The sequence below is a fragment of the Rhinolophus sinicus genome, linkage group LG03 (genome assembly GCF_036562045.2).
Source record: "Rhinolophus sinicus isolate RSC01 linkage group LG03, ASM3656204v1, whole genome shotgun sequence".
Classification (NCBI taxonomy): domain Eukaryota; kingdom Metazoa; phylum Chordata; class Mammalia; order Chiroptera; family Rhinolophidae; genus Rhinolophus; species Rhinolophus sinicus.
The window spans coordinates 150,107,722-150,117,803 of record NC_133753.1 but is presented as its reverse complement, the minus strand read 5'-3'; the positions used below and the strand labels follow the sequence as shown (position 1 = coordinate 150,117,803).

General features: G+C 48.4%; 1 protein-coding gene across 2 annotated transcripts; it reads right to left on the bottom strand.

Annotated features, from left to right (window-relative positions):
- Positions 1-636: 636 nt before the first annotated feature.
- OTP (orthopedia homeobox) lies at positions 637-8,901 on the bottom strand. 2 transcript variants are annotated; one of them, XM_019728232.2, is made up of 3 exons: positions 8,725-8,901; positions 7,056-7,465; positions 637-1,311 (listed from the first exon to the last, which is right to left on the bottom strand). In XM_019728232.2, exons 1-3 carry the CDS (start codon positions 8,759-8,761, stop codon positions 781-783), a joined length of 978 nt encoding a protein of 325 aa, XP_019583791.1. In that variant the 5' UTR covers positions 8,762-8,901; the 3' UTR covers positions 637-780. The 2 variants fall into 2 exon arrangements, with proteins under 2 accessions (XP_019583791.1, XP_074184907.1); XM_074328806.1 differs by lacking the exon at positions 8,725-8,901 and adding an exon at positions 7,859-7,988.
- Positions 8,902-10,082: the final 1,181 nt, after the last annotated feature.

Here is a 10,082-nt window from a genome sequence, read left to right as displayed (position 1 = left end):
AAAGAATTCAGAGAAAGAATATAAGGGTAAATCAAATTACATCAGTTGGGCCCTCAGATGAGGCGGTTGGTAGCAGATGTTTGTCCTCCTTTAAGACAAAAATCCCTAACATTGTGCTGTCCCTTGAATACGTCCGTGTGTGACCTAGGAGCAATGTGTATGTGTGTGTGTGCGCGCGTCGTGTTTGAGAGTGAGCGAGAGTGCGAATGTGTGTGTTTCTGCCCACAAACCAGTCCATTGGTGTCTGATTTCAGATCCTGAGTCGACTCCCTGGTAAGTAAAATGGCGGGAAGGATGCTTTTTGCAGGGCGCGGGGGGAGGGGCGTGGGGAAAGAAGGGACGGGAGGGGAGGCGGCGGGCGAGGGGGTCGTAGGCGTCGTGTTGAAGGTGTGGGTGGGAACGACGCCAGTCAGAAGGCCGGGAAGAGAGCGTGAGCACAATAAGTGCTAGCGGAGAGACCCGGGTAGCGGAAAGGGTGGGGTGAGGCGCTAAAGATGGGGCGGAGGGAGGAGCCGGGTGAGAAGGTTAGACGGGCTCCGGGGCGGGGGGCCGGGACGTGCGAAATCAGGCGGAGGGGAGGCCTCGTGAGCTGGGGCTTGGGGTGAGCCCGAGCCCGTGGAGGAGAGGACAAACGAGAAGTGGCGGAGGCCGGGGCTGGGACGGGACAGGGCGCGCGGGCAGGGGCCCGGGCAGGGAGCGCGGCCCCGGGCGCCCGCGGGAAGGGCCTCGGGGCGGCCCTGGGGGCGGTGCCGGGGGCGGAGCGGGCCTGGCGCGGCTGCATTAAGTGAAGCTCATGGAGACTGTGTGCTCTAGTGCCTTGCGGCGGAGGGAGGCGATGCTCGTGCCCCGCCACACGTCGCTGCTGTCCGGGGAGCTGCAGAGCTGGGGCGAGCCGGAGACGTTGCTGGGGCCGGGGAGGGAGGCGGGCACCATGCCGGGGAAGGCGGGCTGGTAGAGGTGTGACTGCAGCCCCGCGCCGTTGGAGCCCGCCAGGCTGTTGGACAGGCCCATGGAGTTGGGCGGCGGCCCCGCCGCCAGGCTGCACTGGGACAGCGACTGCGCCATGGCTTGCTGCCGGCCGAGCGCTGGCGGCAGTGGCAGCTGTGACACGCCCGGCATGGCGGCCGCCGCCCAGCGGGTGTCGTTGGCGTGGAAAGAGCACAGGCTGTCGCCCATGGCGGCGGCGGCGGCGGCGGCGGCTGATGGGAACTGAGGCAGGCCTGGCGTGGGCAGCAGCGTGCCCGGCGCGCGGAACACATTGGTGGTCTTCTTGCGCTTCTTCCACTTAGCGCGGCGGTTCTGGAACCAGACCTGGAGCGGGCGGGGCGGGAGACAGATACCGCGCTGTTAGGCAGTCCGCAGCTGGGAGGGGCGGGGGCTTGAGCCTGAGAAACCCGCGTCAGATACACCCACTCAGCCCCAGGCGGAACCAGTACCATAGGCCCGACCCCCCCCAGCCCCCCCCAACATACACACACACACAGCCAGAGACCCTGGTTCTTCACCAGGTCAAGTCAACTGGCGCCTCTTGCACCTACCAAGTGCCAACTCCCGGGGTCCTGAGTGATCACGCCCCCGAGGGCTTACACACAGTGCAAACATAGCACCGTGTGCACTGTTCACCACGCCCCTGCATGCTGGCACATTCTGTGCACGGCTTAGATGCACATGTCTGCAGGCAGGCATGTGTCAAGGCTGGACCCACAGGTGTACAAATGAAGATAAACATGTGTACCCATGTGGCTTAATAGCGTGCCTTATAACACTGATGGGGTATAGAATTTTCAGAAACGCTGGAAATTTGGAAATTGATGAAGGGCCGTGCGTGACATACCCAGTTTCAAAATCGAAAGACGAAGGAAAATTCCTAACGCCACGGATGACAGAGCGCAGAGGTTAATATGGTGATCCACGTGGGAAAGTGAGCGCCACTGAGCGAGTGTTGCTTGGGTCGCCACCGTGACTTTATGACTCATAGCGATAGGTACTACTGACACAAGTCTCCGTGTCTCATTCTGAAACCCCTCTAAAGGCATCTTTATCTGAGCTGTGCGGGTGTGCTGGAACCTGCTGCCAGAGCCCTGAGCCCCAGGGGCCTTCAGCTCTATTCTTTCCAGGAAGTTACCGAGGATCCTAAATAGTAGCAAAGCCTCCAATTCCCTCAACCCCCACCCCTACGTTTCATCTATAACCTGAAAGCAAATTTTCTGATGCTACAAATTAAAGGAGGTCAAGTTTAAAGCTCACGCTAGTTATGAGTCAAATTTAATTTTGCTAGATAAAACTATATGTCTTTTTACAAGAGATGTGTTTAATAAAATAAACTCCACATGAAAATAAGCCACCTGCTCCTTTTTTAACACTGATCCTGGTATTTCAGACATTACCAGACAAATTTGCCTGTGGATGTCAAATTCACTACCACAGGGGAAGGAAGGGTTCTTTCTAAAAGGTATCAAGTAGGCTGCCTGACCAAGATAATCTCCCATTTCCCCATATTTTAATCTGATTTAAAAAAAAAAAAAAGAAAGAAAAGCCAACATGCCTACTTGGCAGGCTTGAAGTTTAACATGTAGTCAGTTGGAGGTTTACCGTGCAACTAAATAAAGGATGAGGAGCACAATTCAGGTACTGATTGAGTTTCCTCTTAGAATTTGGCCAACGCAACTTGACCAGCGTATTTGTGGCCAAAAGATTATTCATCCATTAATCCAAACTCTTTAGTGTTTATTCTGCAAGCTGAAGTATCATGAATAAGGACGTTCCTGACCCCCTTCTCGGTAAACCAGCTCTGCACCACGGTTTGTTCACACCCTTGCAGGTGGAGGCACACTCTCCGCTTAGGAGTGTGAATGGCATTTTGCAATCCAGAATTCTGCCCGCCTTCGGTCCGGCCGTGGCCTGCTCTACTACAGCCGCGCCATCGTCTACCACTTTCTCTTTCTCTGGTTTCTACCCCATTTCCCACGTTTCTGTTTACCCCAGTGTCTGGATTGGGTAAAGACGCTGGGTCCCTTCCCTGCTAAAGCCCCTTGAGTTGGCGGTGCGGGGGATTGATGAGGCAGCAGAGGCCGGGTTGGTGGCTGGGATCAATGCGGCCCGCCGCAGATTGAGCTGTTAGCGGCCTTTCGCGGAGGGTAACCCCGCAGGAGCCAAAGAAAGCATAGCTAGGTGGCCTCGGGCCGCAGGGCACTTTGCATTACTCATCCAAGGCTGCCTCGGGGGCAGGTAGACCGGATGGAGCCCTAGACAGGGACGGGTGTCTGTCCAACCGGTCCTCGCACCTCACACTCCGCACCTGGATATGTTTTGAAAGATATCTATAAATTAAAGACCGGTTCCTAACACCTTGCAAGCGTCAGTGAATCCCGAAATTTTTGAAGTTTTGGGGCTGACATGGGGAAGGAGGTTATTGGACTTGCGTAGGGAAGGTGGGGGAGAGAAGCTGAAACAAGAAGGCGGGGTGATTGCCCGGTAGAATTTCTGTAGAAAACACGCCCGCTACCAAGGTTTCTGAATCTCAGACACAGGCCGAAAAGAACAGCTGTCAAAGAACTAAATACTATAGAAATAATCGAAAAATCGTGCTCAATTGTATTTGAGGGTTAGTAGTCAAATGATGGCTACAAAATTTTTTATGTTTCATGGCTTACTGGGGTTGGGGAAAAAAATCAGCGTGGGGTCTGAGCACCTTCGTTCCAAGCTATGATGCATATGTTTTTAAAATGTGAATGTTTCCACTTGAAAACTAGAGCATGACGAATTAAAATGCAGGTAAGACCTAAGGGAGATTTTGAGAATGCACAGATGACAACTCCAGGAAATATATTAACCGCAGCCACGCGCCAACTTTGTACTCAGTTTGAAATGCAGCTCTTCTTGAAAATGCTTAATACAACAGTGAGAATCTAATGGAGGTTGGAATTTAAAAATCCACTTTCGTGATATCTGCTGTTACAGTAATATAGACATACTGTAAATGTATTTTAAAATATATAGCCCGTTTAATTCCCCACCTATAAATGGCTCAGAAATAGAGAGAGGGAGAAAGAGTGAATACTGAATATTACTTTCCCCCCTCGAAGCAAACGCTTTATGAAGATCTCATTGGAATCCAGCAAATGATTAATGTGAAGATTTGGGAGGAAATCTGGGGAGCTGTATTAAAGCCTAGATCTCAGGTTCATTTCGATCAGCCAGCCGTGAACTCTGGGCCGAATTCATTACACTTTAATAGTGCTGGGAGAGGAAGAAAATGCAATTTCTCATTCCATTAGAAAACTAGAAAATACTCTCAGCTTGTCCCCCTATTAAGATGTGGCAGGTGACAGGGCCATTCTATGGGACACGGTCAATGGAATTACAGCACATTATTTTTGTTCGTATAAAATATTGAAAGGCAAGCCTGACTGTGCAGAAGTTATTTCACTGATTTGGTTTTTATGTAAATAAAATATTGAAAGTTAATTAATCCGTGCTAGAGACTAATGATTATGCTTATTATATTGCATTTGATCGCGTAATTTGCATGATTCTCGCATTGCTGCTTAATAAGCCATTCCAGGTTATAAATAATTCTGAAATTGGTTTCTAATAATGGCATGCTATAAAAGGAATGGTTTTATTACACTCGCCAGAAAAGGGGAGCGATATCAGACAAGGAATTGGCTTCCATGTGAGTAGAGGTGCTTTAATAAATACTTAAAGTATGATATATACCAGATATAGATACAAATAAGTGTGTGGAATCATTTAGTGTAGAATCAGAAAGCATCTTAAAAACATACAATTGCAATAAATTAAATGTTTATATCATTTTTAATCAGTGCAGTGGCCCACGTACTGAAAAGTATGTGTGGCAAATCTGTTAACTATAAAGAAAACTATGAAATACTCATCATATAAGAACATAAACCAATTACTATTTAATTTGAATTTGGTCAAGGAGCAATGGTACAGTGAATTGTGAAGTAAATACATTTTCCATAAATTATTTTTGCATTACATTACATAATGTTAATCATTTTGAAATGTTAATTAAAAAGGTTATGTTGATCTGATTACTTTTTAAACTATGGAACATTATTTTTAAAAATATTGAAATTGCCGTTCTATTAAATTGTTCCTATCAGCAGCCTGAAGCTATTATCTTTGGTTGAACATTATGCTAGAACAATTAAAGTACTTTGTCTCTTTCTTCTTGATTATTCTTTTGTGTACTTTTTGAAAATAACTGCTTCTATTAGATAGTTGGTATTTTATTTCATTTACAACTTTTTTCATTAAAAGAATAACTGCCATTAACCTTTGGAAGATCTAATAAAGTTTAATAGACTTCATTTTCTTTTCTTATAAAGTCAGTTGTCCAATTATATTTTATTTGTGATTCTAAGTTCTATTTTAACTTAAACTAATTATCAATATGCTTGATTAAGCGACAGATTTTTACTCTTTAAAACAAAAATTATTAGATAGTATTTCTCTCAAAGACAAAAAACAAATTTGTGAATTTTGAACCTACAGGGTTTTAACACGCCAGTATTATTAGCAGTAATGGAAGGATTAAAATTATGTATTTCTGTTAAAGTTTGAACTCAACTTCAGATTTGAAAAGAGGTGCAAAGTAAAATTTTTTGAAGAACATTAATAATATATATCTGCACAATGCAATTAACATTCTTTTGGTGCTCAATATTCATGGCCCATGGTTCAAGGCTTCCAGAGTTCACTAACAAAACCACCCAGACTTATATTGAGCAACAATGTTAATCTATGTTATAGCCTGAACATTACTTTATTAATTTGTCCATTTTAGGTCCCCAATTACATTCATTTGCTGACTATTTAGAACGGAAGCATACACTATTTTTCCAGGTTAGACTATCTTTAAAATGCCCAATGAAGACCGAAATATTCAACACTGTGGTTATGGACACCCTTTCTCTTACTTCTTACATCACATGTAAAGTAACTGAAATCTTTAAACTTAATTTGTAAAAGCATCAAAGCTGAGGTTAACACTCAGGATAACGGACAGAAAATAACCACGCACAAGACAGGAAAGGAAGGTTTTCAGCACCCTGGATAGCTCAGGATTAAGCGTGTCTTAGAATTTCACCTCCAGCACCTGCCCACAAAATATTTGATACATTGTTTTCATTATTTTAAAAGGCGGAAATATGATATTCGTTTGGGCTTATGTTTTTATTCTCCAATATTCAGATAAGCTACAGGCGTGGTTTTTAAAGTTATATATAATTTACAACTTGGTGGATGGTTGGACGGGAACAAGGGGTCAGTAATTATTTTGTCTGCCACCTGTCTGTCGTTCCTGCCCTAAATGTCCTGTATTAAGATCGGTTATCAAAAACAGAAAACCTTCATTTCCCCCCCAGTTTCCTTAGGGGGAAAGCAAGGCTCATAGGCTGTGGGGGATTGCTACAGCTGCCCCCAGCGCATTGCTCGACCACCAAAGTTCAAATCCTTTGCAAACATCAAAGCTAGGGATATTTTGCCTGAGAGCGAGCGGCAGGAGGGAGATATTCAGGAGAATAAAGCTGCACCGTGAAACCCAGGTGAGGATATCTTTTAAAAGGCACCCATTGCGCCTTATTTTTTCCCTTTTCATGTTTTCTTTATAATTGTCGCATTCCTCCATTTATCCATACTCTTAACCTAAGCTCATTAGAGGGTAACGAAATGCTTGTCGATAACGCGAGCCGGAGTGGAGGTGAGCGCTCGGCTTAGCAGCCTGGGAGTCGCGGAGCCTGGGAGACTCGGAGATTCCCTTCTCAGGAGGAAGGAGGCGACCTAGCAGTCGAACAAGGCCGGCTTCGCTTTTGAAGAGTTTTCGCTGGGATGTGGCTATACTGGTGGGAGGTTGAGGCCCTGCCTGTCCATTGGGGGATGGCGGTCAGAGTCAGTTTCCGGGCAGAGGCATTAACTCGACTTAAGAAAGCATGGGCTTCTGAAGCTCAGCCCAGAATCCCGCTTCTTTTGCCCACATCCTCCCGCCCCTTCCTCGTCTTCTGCCCCGGCGCCCACGCCCGGCGTACCTGCACTCGGGACTCGGTCAGCCCGATACGCAGCGCCAGCTCCTCGCGCATGAAGATGTCCGGGTAGTGAGTCTTGGCGAAGCTCCTCTCCAACTCGTTGAGCTGCGCCGGAGTGAAGCGCGTCCGGTGACGCTTCTGCTTTTGTTGGCCCTGCTGCTGGCCGGCTTGGCTGGGATTCGGGCCTCCTTGGGGCCCCGGCTGCTTGTCCGGGTCCTTTGCGCTCACTGCCAGCGAGGCCGGCGTCGAGCCCACAGTGGTGATGTCCTCCCCGGGCAGCAGAGTGGCTCCCTCGACCGGATCGGAGTTGGGCGCTAGGTCGCCCGGATGGCCCCCGGGGTCGGAGCTCCCCACGCCCAGCCTACACTTCACCGCCTCCCGGTGACCCAGAAGCTCGGCGGCATCTTTCATACCTGAGGAGGCAAAGGGATCGAGGTCACTACCTTCCTACCGATACCGATGCCAGGAAGGACTGTCCCCACCCAGCGCTCCTCCTGCAACCCCATCCTCGGCTCCCTCCGCGCCCACGTTCGCCCAACGGAGGAAACTCCCGGAAACTCGGCTGGGCCCCCCAGGTTTTGCACAGCCAGGCTGGAATCCCATCTCCGGGCCCTTTCCCCTCTCTCCGCAGCGGGCTCTCGTTCAGCAGCACATCTTTCGTCTCTCCCACTCGATACACTCCCAACCCCGGCAATGAGTCCCTTTCAGAAACCGTACCCCTGGCGCCCTAGGAACCCGAGAGCATAAACGAGAGGCGAAAGGGGGAAAGAAAAGAAAATTAAACGATTCCTAGTTGGCTACCCCACCTGCGTGCGCTTAGGCAGCCTGACGAACTCTACCTCCGGCCCTCGGCAGATTCTCTCTCACTTTCGGAAGATGAATAAGTCTCCCAGCCTTCCACTCCCCGAAATCAACTCAAATCAGCTCCGCCTCCCCCTCAAATCAGAGAAAGTGCTTGGAAAATGGAATCACATCCATCACCAAAGATTCCCAAACCGGAAACCCAGACAGCATTAAAGAAACTCAAGTAAACTCTATAGACATAACAGTGAATCAAACTTTAAAGAATTCAACTTCTCTTTCCGAAGAAATAAAAGGCGCGTTCCTCTCAGCCATTGGCAGTGTCCAGTCTTTTGCAGGCGAAGGTACCTGTGAGGATGAATTTGGTATTTCTCCCCTCTCAATGAGCACACTTAGCAAATCCGCTTGTATTGCAACGGCTTCTCCTTCACGCCAGAGTTTTACAAATTCAACCATACTTAGATGAGGAAGAAAAAAGGAGGTCGTGGGGAGAGGGAAACAGAGGGAAAAAAGAGGAGAAAGAAATGCCAAATCAAAGTAAACAGGAGGGGGAAAGAAAGAAAGAAAAACACCTCCAGACAAATTATCACGGGGTAGCTCGCCTTTCAAAAAATAATAATCATAAGGGGGGAGGAGGGAAGAGAAAAAATAGGAAAAACAAAAAGTAGCATTTCCCAACTCCTTTTTCAGATCTACATATTCCATAGATTTTTTTTTAAAGACGATGTTAAATCAAATTAAACTTTAATGCAGCACAATTACTTTTAAAGAAATTAGTCCATTTAGGGCACATTAAGGTAAAATAAGGAACAAATTGACAATTTCCTGCCCAGGCTTCTCCTGGCTGCCCGGGCGAGAGGCGCTCACTCACCTAGCCTGGCGTCCAGGAGGTCGGCGTGAGACAACATCGCGCACCGCTCCAGGGCGAAAGCTGTTCCCCCCCAAATTTTAGCGGCTTTAAGTTATTTAAAATAGATATAAGCTATAAGCTATACGATATAGACATATATAGATCACCTAAATGAAAGAAAATTCGGTTTGTGGTTAAAAAGGGGGCTTCTTGCATTATAATGTCCTTTAGAGAGACGGGGAGGTGCTTAACAGTTGAATGAACCCGTGAGCAGCTCGGCGAGGGGACCAATCAGGAGGGCAGCCTGCAAATGTCAGCGCCCGGAGAGTCCCCCACTCCGCCCGCCCGCCCGCCCGCGCCCGCCCGGAGGAGGCGGTGGTGGCAGCTCTGGCGGCTCCAGCCCCGAGCAGCAGCTAAAGCAGTGGTGGCCGCCTCGCCCTCGCCCTGGGGTTCTGGGCCAGACCTCCGTTAGTGCTTGCTTCCCGGGGATTTTCTCCAGGCACGCCTTTCCTTCTCTCTCCCTCCCTGCTCGCTCCAGAGACGCAGTTCTGTCTCTTTGAGCTAGCATCTTCCTAGGGCAGAGGGAAGGCAAGGGACAGAGCAGGACATGACCCCCGTGTGACCCAAGAGTCTCCCCCGCCCGCGCGCTCTGGGAGACATTGGCCTGCCTCTGGCGGCGCAGGCCTGCCAACCCGGAGCACAACAAGGACACACCGCGTCCTCCAGACCGCGCCTAGACTTCGCTGCTGCCCAGCAGGCCTGGGCCTAGGGTCCAGACACCCTGGCTGGGACCCCGGGCCTACAGACTCTCAGCCCTCTGCAGGCACAGAGAGCAAAAGCGGGAATTTACTCCCCCGGAGCTTCCACGGCTAGTGCGCCGTGTTGATTCCTGCACTTTGCACCCTTCCCGCCCCACTCCCGCTGCTGCGCGGAGCCCACGCTTGCATCCTTGCCAATAACCCGCTCCTTTGGTCAAAGTTTCTAAGTTCCGCTTGGCTCTCAACTCCACTTAAGGCTGTAAATAAAGTTAAATGCTCTTTATTTTCCTCTTGAATATGTTAAACTACTTGAACAATTTAAAGTGCTTTGCACAAGTGAAGCGAACCATTTCTAATGTTCTGATTTTTCAGAGCCAGCCAACAACAAAGTTTAGATTAGTAATATATTTCTAACCAGAGTAATTTTCAAGATCATTAGGCATTTATGTAATTAGTGCCAAATCTATAAGCTTTTATTACGATTATTAGAGTAAAATCAGTATAAATTTGTACTAATTTACTACTGTTTAGACTTGGCTGTCAAGCCCAGAGGTTCTTATTGTAAATGATAACTGAGGAAATTAAGTGCAAAATTCTGTACCATTTCTGATCTGCTCCTAA

What these genes read in the sequence shown, in the direction of transcription:
- OTP (XM_019728232.2), bottom strand. Translation starts at nt 8,761, where the DNA reads ATGTTGTCTCACGCCGACCTCCTGGACGCCAGGCTAG. An exon ending in CCTCCTGGACGCCAGGCTAG is followed by an intron (nt 7,466 to 8,724) that starts GTGAGTGAGCGC and finishes TTGCCTCCTCAG; the next exon opens with GTATGAAAGATGCCGCCGAG. An exon ending in TGACCGAGTCCCGAGTGCAG is followed by an intron (nt 1,312 to 7,055) that starts GTACGCCGGGCG and finishes CGCCCGCTCCAG; the next exon opens with GTCTGGTTCCAGAACCGCCG.